The sequence below is a fragment of the Anabas testudineus genome, chromosome 15 (genome assembly GCF_900324465.2).
Source record: "Anabas testudineus chromosome 15, fAnaTes1.2, whole genome shotgun sequence".
Classification (NCBI taxonomy): Eukaryota; Metazoa; Chordata; class Actinopteri; order Anabantiformes; family Anabantidae; genus Anabas; species Anabas testudineus.
In genome coordinates, this window is record NC_046624.1 from 17253327 (window position 1) to 17276152 (window position 22826).

Here is a 22826-nt window from a genome sequence, read left to right on the forward strand (position 1 = left end):
CCCCGAGTAAAATGTTTCAGGATTTGTGCAAAGGCAAAAATTAAAATCGGTCTTGAAAATGAAGAACTGATGAGTTAATCGCTCATATGTTAGCATGTTACATAGTAATATATCCATAATATAAAAATGAAATGCAGACGGAGAGAGGTTGTTCACCTGATAAGAGATTTAAATTTCACGCTCCACTACAGATTAAGAATATCCCCTAAAACTCTAAATAGTTGAAAGTAATAAACTGTTGAAAAATAACCACAAACATAAGAGAACACCAAAACATTACAAAATGACGCCACAATTAGAGGATTCAGGGCCCTTTGCCTTATTATCCATCCCTGTCGTCAACACTAGGCGAGTTCATTAGTGACTAAAGTTGTGTCTAAGTAAGATTTGCCATCACTGAGCTGATTAAAGCCGTTTTTCCACTGTATCTCTAACTGAATATGTATCTGTTTAATCTCATGTTGAATGCATTATCTAAATCTGCAGTCGCCCTCAGCTACAACAGCCATATAAATAATTGCAGTAGACTAATGTAACAGGACCAAGTAGAATATTTCTTTCTGAAATGCAGCAGAAACGATGTTGAAAGCCTAAACCACACTATCAGTTCCTCAAAGCTGCATTAAAACGTCCTTAGTTACTTCCCACAGCTGCTGACAGCCAGTGATGCCTCTGTTTGTGCTCTGGTGGGGAGGAAACTTCAAACGGTGCATCAGAGGGAACAGTTCAGGGTTAAGAGGGAAGTGGCAAGAGTCGAGGGATTAAAATGGAACAAGGTCGGAAGAGTCTGGGTGAGAGCTTTATTTCAGGCACGGAAAGAGAGCCTCTTCCTCTGGTGGCGCCAGTCCTCTGCCACTGTTCCACTTCCTCTTCCTCCTTCTGGGCTGTGTGCAGCGCTCTCCTCCTCCTCCTCCTCCTCCATGGACGAGCCTCCATCCTCTCCTCTGCTCACACACATGTAATCACAGCTTTAGCAAAAAGACCAGAGTAGAACAGATGACCATGACTTTCAGTATTTAAACTTTAAATCCACAAACACCCGACCCTCTGATGAAGACCATGTGGCGCTGTTGAAAGTGTAGGAAGAAGTTTGCAAGTAAACCCGAGTCGTTTTGTGCAGGTTTTGTTTGACTCGTGTCAGATTGGGGTCAGTAGCTGTGTCCGAATAAGAAGCGAACAAACTGCAGCCGTGCAGCATGTACACAGGATTTTTTCCCAGACTTTTCAAAGGGATTGGAAACTATTGTGTTCTAAACATTTAAATTACAGCAGAGCTCAAATGAATAAATGGCAACTATTTCAATCATCACTCAACAATTTCAGTCATTTTTCAAGCAAAAATGTCAAATATTCACCAGTTCCAGCTCAAAAAATGTGAAAATTTACAGCTTTTTTCTGGTTTAAATCAGCGTCAACTCAACATGTTTGGGGTTTGGAGTGTTGGTAGGACAAAACATGACATCTGAGAACGCCGTGTTGGTAGTGACAGGCATTTCTGCTCTTTTCATAGACTAAACAATAAATCAATCACAAAATTAATCCTGAAGCTAATTGTAAACTGCAGCTCAACTGTGAAAGTCAAAGGTATGAAAACAACAACAACAAAAAAAGAAACTATGACGCAATAATCCGTATAAATCACTTTTCTTTATTTAAATCAGCGTTAGGCAGTTATGCTATGAACATCAAAGGAAAAAAAAGTGACAAAAAGAAATTAGAGACATTAAAACAGAAGAGATCCAGTCAACAATAACTGCACTTGGCACTGGATAGACGTTCATGGAAAGTGGAAAAACATATACACATTTACCATAATCAAAATAGAAGTGCCTCCATTAATCGTTATGGTCTCATCAGCATTTGAACTGCGATAAAATACCGTTTTAGTTTCCCGTTTTTTTTTTGTTTTTTTTTGTGGTGCTCTGCGCCCCGATTCAAATAGATCTCAACAACCTGCCACTGCCTCCACGCTTTGGTGGATCTGAAGGAACACGACAGATGAGGTGCTATAGCGTCATCACAGCCTGTAATATTGCTACAACTGCTCACACCCATACATTCAGCTCAAGATTTACACCCAGAGAGGAGGCAGCGGGAGGCTGTTTGATGAGGATCGAATAATAACACTTCTCACCACCCACGATCCCCAAAGTACCGTCACACAACCAGCGTCAGGGGCTTTAATTTGTGGATTTGTCCTTTTATAGATCAAATTATAAAATAATAATAATAAAATAAAAGTAAACACACAGAGGGACTTCGGTTTCCACAATACACTCCATTTACAATGGTAGCAGTGCACACCAACGTAAGAAAATCAAATTTAAGAAGATAGAAAGTGAACAAAAAGCAAAACAAAAAGTTAAGTCCCTGTCCCACAAAAGAAAGTCATGATATCATTTATAAAAACAGACATAAAAATGTGATCAATTCTCGCTCACCTGGAACAGATGCTGAAAGCGGGCCGTGGCTGTTTGTGGTGGACCTGATTGTGATATTACTGACGCTTACGAGCGGCTTAGAAAATTTGCATCGATTCATTCCCTCTGGAGGTTTAATCACGAGAGGGAATTAAACTCTGAAACACTCGCAGCAACAACTGGTGGGTTTACATTTCACACAATGGTTTTAACCCTTCTCCACCAGCACTCAACAACAAATACAAACAAAAAAAAAAAAATCGCACTTCAAAATACACCTGCAGGGCAACATCAACCCTTCTACTCGTAGTTAAAGTAAAGAAGTTTCAGTGAGGAAAAGTGTAAGCCAACCCAAACCAGGAGAGAAGAGAAGCAGAGAGGAGAGAGGAGGAGAGCAGGGAGGTGATGGCTCGATTCCCTCTGGTGTTTGAGGAGGATCAAGAGCCAAAAGACAGAGGAAGAAGAAGGATAAATAGATATATACTCTGCAATGTGGGCGAGGGGGGAAATGTGTGCGTGTCGTGTGTGTATTTGTATGTGTGTGTGTGTATGCGTGGTCTGTCCGTTCAGTGCTTTATCTGACGGTGACTCCGAGTTTTTCCAGCACGCGGACTCCTTTCTCCTGGTACTCCTCCCGGGTCAGCCAGAAGTTGTCCTTGTCCTTCATGATGTCGGCCAACACGGCTCCGCCCAGGAACACCATGTGCTTTCTCCTGGGAGGATCCTCGATCCGGATCTTAAATTTCTACAACACAACAGGACACAGAGTCGTAAGTGTGACAAAGCCAAATCCTGGTCCCATCTGTGTGTTCACACTGCTGCGCTAACTCTCGAACAAAACAAAACTGTTTCAGTTTGGACAACGTGCATATTTGCATTAGAGCTGAACCAAAAGGAGAAAAAATGCACAAATAAAAATGTGAAATAGCTCAACACCTGCCATACTTTGAGTTCCCAGAGCCGCTTGGAAACAACACTGCTGATTTAGAATAAATAATAGTGAACGTGCTGCGTCAACATTAGGAAGCAACAGACATCATTATATCACCTACGTTGAGATCATGCACATTAGCAAGCAGCATAATATAAAGATTAAGCAGACAGGAAACAGTGTTAGTCCTATTTTTAGTTGTTGCTTGGTTAACGGACATTGAACAATATCAAGTCCAACATTAGCTCTTTTTATTTTTGCTCTGTTTGTGTCTCCACCAACACCAGAGGGAAGTGTAAGAGAGGCAGCTGCACATGGAAATGACAGCGATGAGAGCAGTGAACTTGAACCAAACAAACACTGACAACGGTAAAAGCGGAACCATGAGCTGCAGCAGGCTGCAGGGTCAGGGGATAAGTCTCGGTGGGGTTGTCACTACAAGCAACACCTGTTCCATCTACAGTTGATATCAAAATAGTGATTAATGGTGCTTTTGAATCATACTGTACTTAAAATGAGCTCGAAGTGGCTTCATGACAGCTGTGGTCGCTTTCAATTGAGGTCACGTAGTTTCCAAATTTTTAAGATGAATAGCATCGAAACGTCACTTCAAACCGCTCTCGCAGCCTAATCCACTTCTGTGCTCTGCCTGTATGCTCACTATGTCCAAACACTCATATTTTCACCAAATAGGGCGAAAGACGCGGCCAGCAGTCTAAACAAAGCTGCAAGCAACAAACAAACAGATAAAGGTGCAGGCTGCAAGATCAGATGAAGTATATGAAACAGCAGAGAAGTGTAATATAAAAACAAGATGCTGTTCAGTTCCACATGGTGCACACTTGTAAAAAGTAAAGTAAAATAATGACTTGCTATTAAGCTTATGAGTCATCTGGAGGCTTTTGTGTTTGGGACACTGATGCACACATGAAATGTGGACATATTTTCTCCGAAACAAACATTTATCATTGGGAAGTGAACACCACACATGTTGTGGTTACAGTGCACTCATTAAGTGACATGAATGTGTGTTAGCCTCTGCCACCACCTGGTGGTAGGATGTGCACCAGGATAAGAAGTCAAGTTATCGTGGTTCACATAGTAACTGCACATAGCATGTTTATTTTATTTTACTGTAAACTCTGAGTGTGTGGGGAGACAATGTTTATTCACCAAACTGACTCAAATACGCTGGTACTGTTGTATTCTTCTGGTACTTTACTCCCTCACATGTGGGAAATCCCACCCACGCCACTTAAACAAACCCTGAGAATCAACTGGAAATATGAATTCACACCAACTGGGAAGCCTGGCGCAGTAAAACCATCAGACCAAAGCTCATCGGACTGACTGTGAGTTCAGTAGACTCCAACATCCCATCCATACGGCTCTCACATGATAAAAAGCAGAAACATAAAAGAGGTGTTCAGGATTGGTTGCTCACCGAAAGCTTGTCCACATCTCCCTTGAGCACACGCTCCAGGTACAGTTGTTTGAGCTCCCTCTCTAGTCGAGACGGCAGACCTGGGTACATGGTGGATCCTCCTGATAACACGATGTGTTTGTAGAATTCAGGCCTGATGACGGGAAGGCACAAGGAGGGTCAGAATAGGAAGCAACATGCAGGCAGAATTGAATCATTTTAAAAACCATATGCATATTGTTGCTATTTTCTTTCCCTGTGAGCGTTTGTTTTCCCATTTTAAGTCTAAAAACACTGAATATTTACTTAACACACTGCAGACTCTCAGTTACTTGATGTGATCATTTAACTCCAACAGCAGCGGATTAAAAGTGACATATTGGGTTTCCAAGCATACATTTTCTTTGCTTTCCCCATTTATATACATGAACTAGATTAATCTTCACACTTTCCACACATAACTCAAGAAATGAGCAAGCAAGAAATATTTTGTGTGACGCCTAAAGCCCCTCTACAGCTTTAGTTGGAGTTCTGTTTGGCTGACGCCACCATTTTGCACATCTTTGTGTGTGTATGCACTGTGACTTGATAATGTTGTGTATCAATGTGTGTGTGAGTGGAAAATCCAAGTCACTCTCTGTAAAGTATACACTGATGTATCTGCCTGTTTTATTGGCCTCACCTGGTATCTATGTCGGCCGCCTGGATAGTGTTGAAGAGGAGCTCAGCCACTCCGACACCCTCCACATTGATGAGGTGGGGCTGGAACAGAGCCTCGGGGGCCTCAAACCGCTCCCCTCCTACCTTGATCACACGACCATCTGGCAGCTGGAGATGTGTGGGAGAGAAGAGATGAAAAGAGAAGGAAAAAAAGTATGACACCACTGAAGAGGTAGGATTTAATGTATGACTCAACAGAGTGCTAAAGGGTGTACATCAATCAAGAACGATACTGTTCAGTGGTTTTGTGCAATATATGAAACTAACTCCTAACTTCTTAAAAGCTATTTTAAAAAGGAAAGGTTGTGTATTTACTGCCGTTTAAAACAAAATCCTCCAAGAGAAGTTAAAGCATAGACAGTGCAGGCCCCAAACTGAGTAGAATGATTGTGTGTGTGACTATAAAAAGGCTTCATTCAGCCGAGGGCGGTGGGAGGAAGTGGAGCCCAGCCACCGCCGCAAAGTGGCTGCACAGGAAATGATGTAACGTGCAGTTCAGGGCCTTTCGGCCACAGTCACATTGCCCTCCTTGTTTCGGCATGCTCATGCACACAAAACTATACACATACATGTTCACACGCCTACACACACGCACACACACAATCTGGCCAACACTAACCCAAACACACATGGTCACAGTGAGCTCTGAGACACAACATGTGCTCGGTAAGGCGTAAAGTAACACAGACTTTAGGACCTGCATTTAGATTCTGTGGTTCCCTCTGCAGGGAAAAGGCCTTGGAAAGAAAAGCAAGCCTGGTGAAGAAGCAGTGCACCCCCATATGTTTGAGTCCCAGAGAAAACAGTTAGTCAGCAGCACTGCCCTGTCCTGAAGCAGCCAACAGAGCAAACAACACGCATGTGGCAGTCCTCTTAGCTCAGCGCAGAAACAGATTTAGTTACACCATTAGTTTTGATTACTTCAAAATACTGCCACTTCTGAATAATAAATCCTCCGGGAGACATTCTTTCAATAATTACGCTATTTTACGTAGAAATGTGAACCTTGTGTGCATAAATACAAGTAATTTAACAGAGAAAGTCATTTTTACATTTACAAAGAAAACCAAGAATTGCCTGTGGGCTGGAAATGTGTTGCTATTCTAAGTAAACATGGCCCAAAAAAGAATCTGCTTAATTTGTCCTAAGAAAAAGTGGATTCCCATCATTTCCCATTCAGACTTACTGCATTCTGACTGCTTTTCTTGACGTCATTGATTTAGTTAATTCTTCTATTTGTAACAAGGTTCCAGAAATATACAAATTTCACTGTTACTTTATGAGGGGACAGCAGAAAACATGGGAACTTGACTGGGGTGACATGACGTGTGGTAGGAAGACCACACGTCATGTTGGAGTTTGTTAAAAATGCAGAAATAATAAATATTTTCTCTTTTAAATATACATTTAAACGATGATTATGTTTTGCTTAATGTACACACTGACCAGGCGAGGGCAGCAACTCATTTTGTGTTAGCCTCTTGTTAAAAAGGTACTATGTCTAATGAACACTTGAAGAAACCACACACTGAGGGACAAACTCATGTGTGGCTCACTTACGTCTACATCTACCCGTTTTATATTATTTTGAAAATGTGACCATGTTTACCGTGTATGACTCCACCAGCACAGTAGTTTCCAGTGCCAGCTTCTGCTCCTGCTCAATGTTGTAGCCCACGTAGCAAAGCTTCTCCTTCATCATGCGCACAGTCTCAAAGTCTGCAGAGTGGTTGAAGGCGTAACCCCTCAGCAACAACAGCTGGGATGGAGAGACACATACAGGGAAATGAAAAAAAAATTATCTATTTATAACGCCTTATTCTACCATTAGGCGGCCGATCTTGCATTGAGGTATTGACATTTAATTTAGAATCTATAATCTCATGTAAAACTAACATGTTTCTAAATCAATTAAAATGTCTCCCTCACTATTAGGCCTGTTACGACAGACTAAATACCTTGATGAGGTAGCGGGTGATGTCCCTGCCTGCGATGTCCAGGCGTCTCGTCAGGTGGGGAAGGCTGAAACCCTCATACACTGGACAGATGTGTGTCACACCATCACCTGAGTCTACCACCACACCAGTCAGAAGCCCTAAAAACACACACACACACACACGGTTAATAACCTATAATTGTACCAAGCAAAGTGTGTTTGTGTCTAGGTTTTTTATAGTGTGTGCATCAGGCTCCTGACTGATAGCATTGTTAGCTGGGTAAATACCCAAACCCTGGAAAAATAAGACATCTAACATAATAATTAACCTCTAATTACTGCTTATTTGTTGGGGAAAATTCAGACAACATAGTAGAGCAGTACACAGACAAAACTGTAGCACAGTTAGTGCAAAATCAAATCATGCTTATGGAAACACACAGGTTGGGGTTAATATACCAGAGATGTCATGTCTGTCACTTCAACATTTTAAGGTGCTTCGCATGCCTGTCTAGACTTTCTGGCACAAAGAATGTTCTATATGGTATCCAAATAGTCTCAAAACAAATCTTAGCACAACCTATTTGACAAAGGTGCGGTAGTTAAATACTGCTTCACACGTACATTTACACAATTAAAACGAAAGTTAAAAAGCAGCGTGGGTGACCTTCAAAACAAGGTCATGAGGAAACTTTAGTAGTCAACACGAAAATGGTGATGATGATGATGATTATACTCGTGTCTTCTTACCTTGAGCATACAGTGTCAGCACAGCTTGTATAGCAATGTAGACTCCTGCAAACTGGTAGGTCTCAAACATCACCTGCAGCAGAAGCCAGTAAACATCAGTAAGTTGATAAAATAAATCTACACAGTACATCTGCAAATAAACAGCACACACAAAACTGTCTCTGTGACAGAGAAGAATCACATAATTAAATAACTGATGATATTTCAGATGATTAACCAGTGAAATACTGAAATACAGTTCCCCTTTGTTAACAGAAGCTGGCTTAAAAGAACTCTATATATATTATTACTGGAAACTATGTGAACATCAGACTGTTTTTAAAATGTATTGTTCTGTTTGGGAGATATGAAGATTTGGGTTTAGTGGAGTCGATCAGAAATGAAGCAAGCCAAGCTATCAAACAGGAACCTGTAAATTATAACCATTGTGGATATAATGGGGTGGTTTATAGGAACTACAGTATGTGGACAAGTAAGAAAGACCTGACAGTAGATGTTAATGAGACACCGTCAATGTGAGTGAACAGTATTCGTATATAACATTGAGAAGTTAGCAGAGTGAAGACAAACAAATAGAATTTCTCCTTTTCTCTTCCCCTCACACAACTACAAAAATACCTTCCAACAGAATTTCAACATACCTCGATGATTTTCTCACGGTTCTTGGTGGGGTTCATGGGGGGTTCGGTCAGCAGGATCTTGCAGTTGCGGGAGTCGATGTTGAGCTTCTCTGGGCCGAAGGTGTAGTCCCACAGGTGCTTCATGTCATCCCAGTTCCTGACGATGCCGTTCTCCATGGGGTAGTTGACCTCCAGCATGGAGCGCAGCTCACTGGCCTCGTCCCCCACCATCAGGTCCTGGAGGTAGAGGTCAAATGTCAACAAGGATAAATATCTAGCTGCATTTTTGAAGTTCAGTTATGATCATAACACAGAGTAAAGATGAGCGTATATTTGTTTGGGCAAACATTTCCCTTTAGGCTGCTGTCAGTTAAAATTAAAGAAAGTCGTCGTCATCTTTCACTCCGTCTGTCAGATGCATTCACGTAGCTCTTCTCTTTAAAATTCAGTTACCCCGCATGCACAAGGCAAAATTAACCATGCATCTACAACCTGAAAACACTGACCTCTAACTACAGTAAACCACTTGTTTTAGCACCATTCAACTATCTGCATGCAAGGCAGCCTGGCAATGTAAACAACTGCTGGGTTAGAGCTCATAGTTAGCCACACAGTCAAGCATCTCACGTTCCACTTGGAGACATCAAAAGCCTACAGAAGGCAGCCATTTTATGGTTTCATCCTGTGTGCTTTGGCATGAACAAAGTACCAGTCACAGGCATTGCCTCCATGTGGTCTCAATAAAAAAAGTAAAAAGAATAACAGAAAAACAGATGTGCTTCCGTCTCCAAATTTCAGCTGTCTGCCATGCATCCTTGAGTGCTTCACTTTTAAGTGAAAGGTGAAACACTTGCAGATAGTGAGGTGAATGCTATTAACTTGAATAAAATGTTAGTAACTAGAGCCGTGATTCACACATACATTGACAATTTAACATCTGACACAGAGTGTCCTCACTCCAGCTGACAATTTAAGTTCTGTTTAGCTGAAAACGGATTCTTTAAGTCCTTAAATAGCAGCATTGATTCAGGGGGGCGTAGCTGTCAGGATGCACCAGCAGATCAGAGGCTCTGAAAATGGAACCAGTCCAAAATCTCTTTTAACACGCCATCGATAACAGCTGGACTATGACTCATCACAGCCATTTCTGCAATGCTTTCAGCCTGGAGGAGAGAGCGCGTTAATGTACGGTGATGTATTATCTGACTCTCTGACACTCATTTGAACAACAGAACACAAACTCAATGCTAAGAATCAGCAAACTACAGTAGTTGTGAGTAGAAAAGAATGAAAACAAACCAAGGAAAGACACAGGACATAATTATTTCAAACAAAATTGTTGAGTTGAGATTCAGTTGAGATCAAAACATAACTGTCTGGAGCAGGCAAGAACAGGAGGCACACACCAACCTGAACTTACCATCTTATGGACATTCTACTTCATCGTAGGGAACAAAACATGGAGGAGGAGGAAGATAGATATATAAAAGAATATGAATAAACAGAAGAACTGGAAAAATGAGAAAGATAGAGAGAGGCTTTGTGCCAAATTAATGGAAAACTCACATTTAGACCTGTGCTGCCTAAAAAACAAATTCTATCCAGATTACAGATAGAAGTCAAATGATTTTAGCTGATACAATTAGAAGTTTAGAGGCTTGATGCTGTTGTCTAACAGCTTTTAGAACTGATTGGTGTTGTAAATTATGAAGTACTTATTCTCTAAAGTGCTTGTTTTCATGAAACTGTGCTTGTTTTAAAAGCTCTTTATCACTAACTAGTCCATCCTTGCTTATATTTTTGTCTCATAGCTGATCATTTCCTGACCCGAGTTCACCTTTCATATAAGAATTCATCATCCCTTGGACCAATTCATACCTTGATTTCAATGTTTCCCACTTTGGCTGTCGAGCGAATGATGGGCCTCCCAACAAGCGCAGGGAAGATGTGCTCTGGGAAGTTGGAGCCTGCATAGCCGCACTTGACAAACTTTAAAGAGAGGGAAAAGAAACGCATAAAGGAAATGATGAGGAAATACGTTATGTGCTAATGAGATTAGCAGTGCAATATAGAAATAAACTAAGCTTTCATACAAGTGGCAAATATGGCACCTTAATGGTTTCCAAATAGACCATTTGTAGGACTATTACAAAATCTCATATCAACCTGTTTTGACTAAATATCATTATTTCCACATTGTGACAACTTTGTTCAGTAAATATTTTCCAACACAGATAATTATCAGGTTCTTTGTGGACATAAAGGCCACGCAGGACAAGGCATTTACTGTATAATCACTGCACTGATCTACAAAATGAGCTCCGAACTGAGTTAATGAATTCTAAGTAGCACTGAATCCCAGCAAAAGCATCTAAGCTGCAACACTGTGCTACAGATAAAATCCCAGATTTCATATTTCGCATTTAAATAATATCATGTTTACATTACGCACACGTAAGTAATTATTGCTAATACAGACTTTTTTTGCATATAAATTTAGACATTGTTTGCATGCAGTGGCACGTACAAAGTGGGCTGTAAAGTAAAACTTTAAAAAGCATGTTAAGTGCTGTGTAAGTGTGCTAGTGACATATGTGGCTTTGTTTCAAATGCTCTCACTTCCTCTTAGTTTCTCAGTTCAAATCTGACAAAGGGCAATCTTTTTTTGGCTCTTGAAAAACTCATATCTAAAAAACGTATTCGTAAGTAACACGCTGAGCCAACATCCTCTCTGAATGCTGAGAAGGTTTAAAGAGGAAGTTCCTATGCTTCAACAAAGGCAGTTCTGCCTGTGCGTAACAAGTCATTCGTAAATATAAGCACAGATAAGCAAAGTGTACGTTATTTGCTTGATGGTGTACAAATAGTTGCTTTGACTACAAACCACACCATCTTGAAAATCCGCCAAATCCACCAGGCAGGTTAAGAGTAGTGCACTTTGAGATAGTGTCTGTAACATTTCTAATTGCACACCTGCAACTTTCTTTAATATTTATGAACCTAAGAAGTCCTAATCTTATCAGGAACAATGTCTAAAAACAAGTAGTACAAATGCATGAGTGGGAAACATAAGCATTGTAGTTCAGTGGTAGAACCAAAAATATCAATGCCAGAATGTAAAAATACTCTATTAAAAAAAAAAAGCCCTGTACGTACATATAAAAGTGCAAAACTATTCAGCAAAGTGCACTTAAAGCATAAAATGTGCTCTTTCTGCAGCATGTTTGGTGGCTTTATTCAATGTTTAATATTAAATATATTATCATCGCCATTGTTTTTTGTATTAAAAAAAAAAAAAAAACTAAAGCATCAAAAGGCAAAAAGGTTAGAAACCACTGGTTTAGTCTTGGAGCAATGCATTTAATAAGTTTATGTGTTTTTGTGTCTTCACCACAGAGAAATGTGTAAGTAGGGAAGTAAATTACAGTATTTCCCTATGAAATGTACTAAAGTTAACTACAATGCATGTGAAAATTAAAATACAAGTACAATTAATTTACTTCCGTTACCTTCCACCAGTGGCGTGATCTTTTCAATATATGAAAATCTTAGTAAAACGCAGTTATGTGACATTATTCTGTATGTTCGCTGATAATACAGGAACACATTAAGGTGGTTCCTCAATTCACCTGACATGGCCTTGCTAACGTTAGCTGACATTGAGCATCAAATTTAAAAAAAACACGGCTGGATCCTACTTATACCAGATGCACAACAGAAATGATTAATCTGCCAACACCGCGTCCACTTTGGTAAAAAAATTCTTTAAAATGACTCACATGAAAAACCACACAGCTGTTTAGTGCTAGCTGCACATTAGCACGCTAGCTAGCTGTCTTAGCTTACTACCTGTCGGCAGCAATTGTGCAGTTACTCATCTGCTTTTGTTTAGTTGTTTCTGCTGCTGTAGCAACAATATACATAGTCTTCCATCCAGCTTGTATCCTGACATTTATGCCCTAATCTGTGGGCTGCTTCCGTGTCGACCCTGGATGAATGAAAATTAGCTGGCTAGCAGGCTAGCTAGCTACACACCCAGTTAACTAGCTAGCGTTAGCTTGGACGCTGACAGCTCCACTTCCTGTTTCAGCAAATCGTTCGACATAAACTGCACCGTTTTGAAGCAAGTCACGGACTAATAGCACGTTAAAGCATATCGGTGAACCTACCCCGGTCCCATTGTCACAGACCACCACTTTCCTTCCCTGGCTGTCCATTATGTAAAAGCCCAGTTGCCGCTGAACCTCCCTCAACTTTCTTCGGCGAGCCGGAAGGAAGACACGCCAGCCCCGACCGAGAGTAGGAAGGGAAGGGTGCTCATCCGGGGACGAGAAGATTTAAATCAAAACCCATCTCAAACGCTTCGTTTCTCCGGTCACAGCAAATGCACGGACTGGGTGCATTACTAGGAACAACATTATGTGAGATCTGGTTCGGGTTGTGTGTAAAATGCAGTTGAATTTCCACTTGCAACGTGTAAAAGTCTGTTTTGTCGGGTCCAGGGGCGGATCGTGAAGTAACGGGTCGTGGGCACAGACGAGGAGAGAGCCCCCTGCAAGACCTGGTTAGTTGTCATGTTGTGACCTTTTATGGTATTATTTTAAAATGTACTTATGTTATGTTTTATGTTACTTTTACAACAATATTTCAATGTTACATTGAAATATTCTATTTCCTACTCCACTATATTTGATTTGCAGATGCTTATTTATGCTTAATACAAAATCTAATTACCTAACACACCCTGATGTATTATTATGACTGTACAAAGTGGTTAAAATCAGCTCCACATTCACCAGTTGTGCTGTTATAGTTAAAAACCAAGTGTCTAGGTAGCACTTTATCTTTTGCCCCTGTTTTATTTATTACTACACTCATGACACACCCATTAAAAATCAAACCTCTGGTCCAAAATTCCTCCTGGATGTTGTGCAGGTCTAATCCACAGCTACAGGAAACACATGCTTAAGGTTATTTCAGTTAAAGGTGGATTAACCTATTATTACAACACTGTATGTTTAATGATTGTGTTCAATAAAGATTGTGAACTGGTGGTTGTTATTTGTGACTTCAAATCACATTTCATGACCAATATTCACAGAAAACCAGGAAATAGTTCCATTATTTGTTCTTGTACTGTACAGTATTCCTACCAATGTATGAGTTAATGTCTGAATAAAATAAGTTCAGATAAATTTGGATGCTTTCTCTAATGACGTTCTCAGAAATTAGTGTTTGAAGTCACTAATTCTTTGAGTCTATTCATAAATTAAACTTAACAAGGCTCAAAGATTAAAGATTTATGCCCAAAGTATTGTCTGTATGAGTAAAGAATTTAAAGTGGTGGCTGTAGTGCAGTGCACATCCTGAAAATCCTGATTTATGAAAGTACCAGGATTTACACTTGCTATTTTGTGTAAATGTGGCTGCAAATACAAATTTTTAGTCTCAGGAGAAATAAACTGAAGGAAAACAACAAAACCAAGTAGCCTGATACTTTATAAGGCCTAATAAATAAATGTAAAGAAACTGAATCCTCTAATTATAAGTTGTATTGTAAATAAAACACAGTACATACAGAGAATGTCACTCTATACTCAATAAGGTTTTGTAATATTAAAATAGACCACACAGGTTACCACATACACACTAAAAATACACTATTTTTGTTTGCATATAGATTTTAAAAAGAAAATTACAACATATCACACAGGTTTTGAAGTAATACTGAGTGTTGTGAGTTAAATCAGGAATCAAAAGTCAGATAATCAACTCCACTGACTGTCCACAAGCAAAACACAAACAGAGAAAAATGCTTAATGCTTACTGTTTTTAAAAAAGTGCGTAACAAGAACTAATATTTTCTATTTCACACATCTTCACAAAGGCCACTTTACTTATTTTGGGCTTATTAAACTAAAAGAAAAGTCCATTATTTGTGTCTCCCATATTACTCAATCTTTGTCTTTAATCTAATCCAAGTAACATAATAAATACATAAATAATCAAACATAATTCAGGCCTCTGTTAAACCAAAATAAAACTCAACACACAATTGTTAGATGACTATTAATTGGTATAAAACTGCAGATTTGCATTACCTATATGCTGTTGAAGAGCTTCAGTTAAAAACTGAACCCAGCCAGCAGATGGGGCACTTTGACTGAAGCTGGGAAGATTTGTGGCCCTTTAAACCTAGAGACGCTCAATCCTGTAAGACTGACAGTATAGACTAAGCATCATGGGTGAATGTGTGTGGAGGAATAATAAATCACTCTGCACTGCATTCTCTGGATACGAGGAGACTTGGAAACATGAGGAACCTGGCCTTCATGAAGGACAGATCAGGAAGTGCATCAATCACTCTGCCAGCCTCTGCACTCAGCTCGTCATCCTGCGGAGGTTTCCTAATAAAGAACACGCACACATGCAAACAGAGCATGTTCACAATATTAAGATACCCAGAGAAGACAAGTAGATGATAAATTATTAAAACAGTTTAAGAACTTGTGAGATATGATTAATAAAATCCAAATAAAATACACTAAGTACATGGATGTAAGCCTGGGGCTGACCTGCTGGAAGTGCCGCTCTTAACTGCACTGGACATCAGCTGATTCAAAGCGTCTTCTAGTTGGGAGCTGTTAGCACTGGTTTCCAGTTTGATGTTGGTCAACTCATACAGGTCAGGGTCAACTCCTTCATATGTAAAGGTTAGTGTGTATAACAAAAAACATGCGTTACACAGAAGCCAAAGCACACACTGAGGGAATGAATTAGCTACAGCTCTATATGCATTATGTTTATTATTATTTGCTGTACTACTTATAGTATGAGTATGTAACAGTGTTTATTTGTGTGGTCCCAAATAAAAAAGGGAAATCCCAATTAAATATAATGCATCAAGATATGACCAGAGGCAATTCTGACTTCCACCTGAATAATATGCAAATGCTGAAACATCAGAACATTTAAAAAGTGTTTGCGCTGCCCTGTCTGGTTGAATATGTATGTTTTAAGCCTGTTTTCACCATAATCAAGGAGTAAGAGTGCACATTGTTACACCTGTAGCCACACCTGGACTGAAACACCCAGGAGGACACTACTAAGTCTGCAAGGTGAGAAGGTGAACCACCTCCTTACCAGAGGTAAGAAAAACAAGATTTTCAGCTGTTGGAATTTGTAAATGTTTAAGAATGCTCTGCTGATTTACCATTAAACTTATGTTTTCACAATCAGTAGTTAAAAAATATTAAAATAAATGCAACAAGCAAATAAAATCACACGTAAATATATGAATGTGTCACTTTTTCACTAGTAACGTTTTAAAAGCTGCAGTATGTTGAAAATAACACCACTATTAAAAGGGAGCTTGTAATAATGTCTAGAAAAGACAGACAGTAATTAAGACTTGTAAAGAAAGAAAGATGAGCTGAGGAAGAGGAGGCCAAACAAAGCAGAAAGGATGAACTGATTTATTTCAGTATTTACAAGGATTTCCCACAAGTTCTTATTGTAGTGCATTAAATCTGGGATTGTAAAAAAAGAAAACCTGGATTAAAAAAAGGTTTCTGTCAACAAATTATGGGTCCAGAGATAAATGTAGTGTTGGAAAATGAGTTTTTGGCATAAAGGCTCATACAGTGGTTCCACACAAATGCTGTAGAGACGTTTTTGGTAATGAAACACTGGAGTGGATTTCAGGTGTGGGCTTTTTTTTCTAGGTAAGTGCTTTGAAGCAAACACTCCTTTGTCCTGTTCAGCATGCTCATACATACACATAGAGGGAGTGCACATTGAGTGACAATATAAAACAATACAATAAGTATAAAGTGACAAGTTCTCAGCAAATTTGATTTGTGAAATCATTCCTTTCACAATAATGCCCCCAAAATAAATACAATCATATAACTATATGAAATGAAAGGTAATGACTTTATGACATAAATATAACATTTTACAAACAAATAATTTAAAATACATGAAGTACTTCTCCTTTTGTATTAGTGGCTGATTCCAGTTTGACTTTTGCAGCACAGAGAGTACACTGCCCCCTGCTGTGCATACTGTTTAATGCCAACACTGTTGTACATTAATGATAATGATGATTTTTACTTTCTGACATGTTTATGTAATTTCAGGATTTTACTTTTAAAGTTAATGACCTGGAATTAGCACTTGAACACTTGGACCCTTGAATCCTTATCTTTACAAGCATCTGGTTATGATCAGACGTTAATATTCACTAGACACAATTCTTTAGCATACTTTAATCTGACCAACCTCAAACATTTGATAATCATTGTACGGCTAAATTTGCTGTTCTGAATCTCAGGTCAGAGCTATTTTTGTCAAGTGGCAAGACAATTAATATTTAGACTTTCCTTATTTAAAATCTGCATCATGTTATCAGAAGAATAAAAATCCAAACCTCTAAGTTATGTCCTTTTTAAAAATTTTTTTACTTGTTTTGTTTTATGATTTTTATTGTTTTGATCATCACATTAGAGCTGCTTAATGATTACTTTCAGAATGCAAGTTTTACTAGACAGTAGATTTCTGAAATAAATCTAAATCTAATTAAATTAGATTCATACCGCTATCCTGAACATCTGTGTTGTTTACCTAAAACAATCTTTTTTGATTTCTTTAAATCAAAGATGTGACAGAACTGAGGTCACTATGAAATTCTCTACATACAAGTACTAACAAATAGTTTCTAACAATAAGTAAAGACACCTTAGTGTCAAATAAAGCTGAAAATTGCATAAAACTATCACATTTATTGGTATTACTGGCTGTGTAATATAGCCATATATGACAATGTTATCACTGGAAGAGTTAGGAGTTCAAGTCACAAATTTAAAAAATTTAAATGGTCCTTTGGATCAACACGTCCATAAGTTAAACTCCAGATACATCCTTTTTAGTGATTCACTTGTACACTGACACTATGCACTGTTTACAGTAGCTATCACAATACATTTTCAGTAGCCTACAGCCCACACGAGGTCTGACCACTTCCTTTTACTGTTCCCTATAATACCTGGGCCTGATAAATACTGAGATAAATAATATCACTGAAAGGTGACAGCAGGTACAGACGAGACATTAAAGTAACTGAAATGGAAGTAAAAGGAAGCCAGAACAGTGTTTCCATTGTAGTTGTTTAGGAACAATTGTGACTGATGGATATTGTTTGTGATTGTATATTTATATTATTGTTACCTTATTATTTTTTGATAAGTAACTTCCCGTGTTTAATTAATCATGATGACAACAGCATGATTTCTGCAGCATGGCTTTGTTTGAACTTTGATCAAAATGTCAGAAATGTTGCTTGACAAAATGTTTTTAGTATTGAGTGAGTAAAGAGGAAACACGGCTTCAATGGATACAAGAAGCAGACATGCCCTGCAGGAAGTGAAGAGGAATCCAGAGGAGCCCAAAGGTTTGGGCTTTTTTAGAAAAAGCCCAGGTGAATGGCTGGTAGTCTACTTCCAGCCCCAGAAGTGAGGAGCACGGCGAGGGGACATACCGTCCTGAGAGCTGCTAAGGCCACGGCTGCTCCAGTCCAGCTGACTGGAAGGGAGCGCCGCCTACAGTAAGAGAAGTTGACAACACTTCATCTTAATGTCTACCTGTGTTATACTCTCTTTTATATTAGTGAAATCAAACAGATCAATTTACCTGCACTGAGGGGTCTGGTTCATCCCGAGGCCCTGGAGGTGTTGGTGCTGTGACTGCTGTATGTCGTGGAGAATGAACAGCTGGCACAAAGTCTTTGGTGGGCTCTAGCAATCCCTGTTGAGTGATAGAAGCACAGCTTCAAACAGTGACAGCATCAGAAACACTGGATGTAGATTCTGTGCATAGAAACAGTGCTAATACTGTATAATAGTAACATTTTCTCCTGTAAAGAAAATGGAGGAAAAGCTGCTTCCCAATTGTCAACAATGCAACTTTAACAAGCTACTTAGAAACAGAAAAGACGAGCAAGGTGCAGAAACAAGCTTCTTTGTATGTGTATGTGTGATTGTGTTAAATCTGACTCACCAGGCCAGATGCAAATGCAGGCACAGTCACTGGCTGCTTCTTCATGCCAATAAACACCTTTCAGAAGCAAAGATGTGCAAAGCAAAGACAAGACAGTGAAGATACATTTGACGCCTTTTAGGAATTTGCCACCTAGCTTAAAGCTGTGAAGCCTCAAACTTTGAATTCCAGTTAAGCACTTACAAGACACAGGGGTGTGACAAATTGTAAATGTGCCAATACAGGTTTTTACATCATTTTACTTCAACATGCTGTAAGAGTTAATCTGACACTAAAAGGTACAGATTTTGCTTGATCTAAAGCGTTTTTGTCAAACTCACAATGTTCCTTGTGTCCACACCGAGGCACCTGAGCAGAGTCCTGTTTGTATGAGAGCCTCCCCATTGAAACCGGAGGCCTACTGCACTGTGGATGTCCTGCTGTGGCCACCACAGGCCCTGCTGCGTCCTTATTGTTGGAGAGAAAATTCAAAAGCAGCATAAGATGTCAGCAGCAACCCTTTTAGCATAACAATGACATGTGAAGTAGCAATATTTAGTGAATTTTAAATGTAGATTTCATGTCTACCTGATGAATCTCACATTTATTTACTAAATGTGGTATAATTACAGAAAACACAGTAGTAAAACGTCACACACTGTTAACATATCAACATATTATTACTACCCTCTTCCTGATTCTGAAGGGCACCCTGACCATTGAGTACTGCTGAGTTCTGTTTTCTCTTCCTCAGTCTCTGGGAGGGGTTGAGTGTGAAGCAGATCATCGAGGCTAAGCAACTCCTCCTCACTATCCGTAGCTGGGACCACTATCTCTGGGAAACTGCCCTGGAGTAGCTGCTGGACACGGCATGCCAGTGAATCCTGGTCAAGACAAAAAAAAGGAAAGATCAGTACAGGAATCTTCTTTTTTACTAACTTCATGTTGCCATTTTTTAATGTCTCACACCTGACAGCTATTTCTCCTTAAAAGTCCATATTGTCCTGCCCTGTCCTCCTCCTCCTCCTCTGTATCCCCATCAATATGCAGGCTGCTGACTTGCTCTCTGAACTGTGTCCAGGTTTTTGATTCCTCCTGAGGCTTCTGGTCGTTGAACTTCGCCCACGCTCCATCTCCATCCTCCTGTAGGGGCGCTGAGCAGAAATCTGCAAAGCTGTCACTCGGTGGGAGGCTCTGCACCCTTACATCAGCTCTTTGGACATGTTCTTGGTCCCTTTGATGCTCAAAACTACTGTGATTGAAGTTTGAAATTTCATTTTCTGTATATTTCCCAGAAGGTGACTGAACTCCACAGACGTTGGAGGTAGCAGGAGTTTCCTGAGTTGCTGATTGGTTACAATGATGAAAACCCTTCTCTGCTTCAGACTGCCTGAGATTTGCGATGCTGTCGTTGACAAAAGAGTCAGAATCTCTGTAGTTTCCCTGATCTTCACCCTCATCATCAGTCTTGTCTAAATCAGTCTGATCCTCTTGAGATGTAAGAGATGAAACATTTGGTTCCAAGTCTGCAGAAACCCCTTCAAATGAAAAATCTTCACAGAAGGATCCTGGGTCCTCTGAAGGAGACTCATACACACTAAATGTTTGGGGAACATTAGAGATGCTCTTCTCTCTGTCTTCTCTGTATTCTTCTGACTCTACATCCTTCTGTGCCTCTGGCGTTTCTAAAGAATTGCAGGCCAGAGAACGTCCACTTTCCCTCCAATTGTAAAAGCTAAAATCTAAAGCTGCTGCAGCATCCTGAGGCTGATGGTGGTCCTGAGATGGCTCCTCTAGTGCTGGATCTATATTCTCACAGTGCTTGACTTTAGTGCAAACATTTACTTTTGTCTTATGTGCACAATGAGATCGGGGCTCCGAGTTCATAATAATCTCCTGTCCAGGATCACAGATTTTGTCAGTCAAGTTAATTCCTTCCACTCTTCCATCCCACTGCTCTGCGCTGTCTACAGGAGAGAGGCCACAGCACCAGGGGTGTGCTGCCTGATCTGTAAACACAGTGAAATCAGCAAACCCTGTTTCCTCCTTGGGAGAGCAGACACCCTCTACAGAAGCAGTATAGTAGGTCGCAGAGGTGTGCTCTCTTTCAGCATATCCATTTGCAAGGTGCAAAGAGGGTCCAGCATTACACCCCTGCCCTTCCACATCGGTCTGACTCTGCACACTGGATGCGGGTTGGAGTTGTTCAACTGGTTGATTAAAGCTGTAGTAGGGTTGATAGGTAGCTGGCTTTGGAGAAGGCTGTCTGAGGCTGGATGGTGGCTCAGCAGAATTAGCAAAGCTGAGAGGCGAGCAGGATACCACAGCAGAAAATCCCCCAAAGTCCCCAAACTCGTCCTCGTGTGATCCCACCTCCCCATCATCATCATCTTCATCATTGTCGTCATCAAGTGGAGGTGGGGAAGAGGAGTGTAAGGGTATGATGTCTGGCTCCATGAGTTCTCCTAGCAGGACCTGGAGGCCTCATGCACCTGGGACAGGAAAGTTAAAAGAGAGAATCATGAAGAACAGCGTCGTTGGGAAACAGTGTCTACGGTGCAGCCTGGGTTTTTTCTGTCTGGTTTGGGCAATTTGAAGCTGTAGATAATCAGCACACCAATTGAAAATTAAAATCATTACTTGAACAGCTTTATAATGTTTTTTATGGTTGTTTCATATTCAAGGCACCAACTACAGGTTTTAGTTCAGGATAGACTTCTGCATCCTTTGTGCAAATAGAGGAACCAGCATGATTGACACACGATTGTTTCACACAGAATAATCTCAGATAAATCCGATAAATACTAATACTTACTTAATAATAAATACTGATAAAGACTAATCCCATTTTTACAGTTGAGATATTCCCACTTGTGCCTCTGCTCCTGCTACAGTCAGTATCTGTGCTGTCTGTAAACTGATACAGGAAACATTAGACGAACAGTCCAAGTACGAATTAATGTCTAGCTGTATTAAACCTTAACACAAACACACATAACGTGTAAACAAACCAACAACCTGTCTGTGAGGCACATTTATCATAATGATCTCTCTTTGTAAACAGCCTGTGCAGCGGACACAGACACCGGCTTCCTGCCATTTTCTTCAGCCTCTTCATCCTGGACAGGTGACAGGTGTCATCAACAGCTTAGTGTCAAGTCAACGGCAGTCGATGCTAAGCCCTTAGATTTACAGATAAGGTTTAAAATAAAGACGAAATAAAACATAACTTCCCACTTCGCGTCCTGCTAACCTGCTAATTAGCTAGCATTAACCGCTGCTAGCTAGTAGCCAGTGTCTAACGCTAGCTAGCTAGCTAACCGTCACCATCAACTAAACATTGCCAAGCTAACTAACTCCACAGTGTCCCAGCTTTTTATTTACCGACAATCACTCTCTGCCTGCTTGTCACTTCTTTATCAGCTCTGTAGTCCTGTTCTCCATCATCTCTCCACATCGTACTCCGTTAACTGTTCCCTGGGATGTGGGAAAAGTCGAGATGTCTCACTACGTCCTGTTTTCAGGAACCGACAACGGTCACTGCTTCTAAAAACGAGTTGCGCGCTACAGAGTGAGTCCTTGTTAAATTAGACGATCTTTGTTCTCATCTAAGAGGTGCATGGGGAGTTGAGCCCAGATAATGGATGAAGGGTTGTTAGTAAAGGCACAAAATCACTACAAAGACCCACAAAACTATTAAAAAGAGGCATAAAATACACAATATGATGTGACCGGACACAAAATGACTACAAACAGACACACAATCATAATCTGTGCATGCCCCATACTTATCATTTTAACCTACAACAGTTTGTTCTGCTTCTTTATTGTTATAATTAACATTACTGCATTACTGTCTGGTTGTACACAGAGAACATGTTTCATTTGTATTAATTAGTGGTATTTAAGGACTGTATGATGTGAGAGGAGCAGACGAACCATTTTCAGTCTTTGGCACAGTTTTAATACAACACTCTTAAATAAACAAGTA

At 40.0% G+C, this 22826-nt stretch overlaps 2 protein-coding genes across 5 annotated transcripts; both read right to left on the bottom strand.

The window, feature by feature from the left end:
- Positions 1-1628: 1628 nt before the first annotated feature.
- Positions 1629-13122, bottom strand: LOC113158631 (actin related protein 2). The gene is made up of 9 exons (XM_026354674.1): positions 12970-13122; positions 10679-10789; positions 8822-9037; positions 8181-8253; positions 7453-7589; positions 7104-7253; positions 5457-5602; positions 4796-4928; positions 1629-3165 (listed from the first exon to the last, which is right to left on the bottom strand). Exons 1-9 carry the CDS (start codon positions 13015-13017, stop codon positions 2995-2997), a joined length of 1185 nt encoding a protein of 394 aa, XP_026210459.1. The 5' UTR covers positions 13018-13122; the 3' UTR covers positions 1629-2994.
- Positions 13123-14370: 1248 nt separating this feature from the next.
- On the bottom strand, positions 14371-22309 carry LOC113159620 (aftiphilin). Of its 4 annotated transcripts, none has more exons than XM_026356412.1 (9): positions 22220-22309; positions 19805-21327; positions 19553-19719; positions 19177-19303; positions 18857-18913; positions 18491-18604; positions 18339-18399; positions 15376-15499; positions 14371-15207 (listed from the first exon to the last, which is right to left on the bottom strand). In XM_026356412.1, exons 2-9 carry the CDS (start codon positions 21290-21292, stop codon positions 15072-15074), a joined length of 2274 nt encoding a protein of 757 aa, XP_026212197.1. In that variant the 5' UTR covers positions 21293-21327; positions 22220-22309; the 3' UTR covers positions 14371-15071. The 4 variants fall into 4 exon arrangements, with proteins under 4 accessions (XP_026212197.1, XP_026212194.1, XP_026212195.1 ...); XM_026356409.1 differs by having other exon boundaries at positions 19523-19719; XM_026356410.1 differs by lacking the exon at positions 22220-22309 and adding an exon at positions 21651-21768 and having other exon boundaries at positions 19523-19719.
- Positions 22310-22826: the final 517 nt, after the last annotated feature.

Excerpts from the sequence above, each read along its gene's own strand:
- LOC113158631 (XM_026354674.1), bottom strand. The coding sequence starts at position 13,017 with ATGGACAGCCAGGGAAGGAAAGTGGTGGTCTGTGACAATGGGACCGGG. Across the intron at positions 10,790-12,969 it reads TCTGTGACAATGGGACCGGG|TTTGTCAAGTGCGGCTATGC; the intron begins GTAGGTTCACCG and ends CTCTCTTTAAAG. Across the intron at positions 7,590-8,180 it reads GCTGACACTGTATGCTCAAG|GGCTTCTGACTGGTGTGGTG; the intron begins GTAAGAAGACAC and ends GTGTGTTTTTAG.
- LOC113159620 (XM_026356409.1), bottom strand. The coding sequence starts at position 21,292 with ATGGAGCCAGACATCATACCCTTACACTCCTCTTCCCCACCTCCACTT. Across the intron at positions 18,914-19,176 it reads GTGTGGACACAAGGAACATT|GTGTTTATTGGCATGAAGAA; the intron begins GTGAGTTTGACA and ends TGCTTCTGAAAG. Across the intron at positions 18,400-18,490 it reads AACCAGACCCCTCAGTGCAG|GCGGCGCTCCCTTCCAGTCA; the intron begins GTAAATTGATCT and ends CTCTTACTGTAG.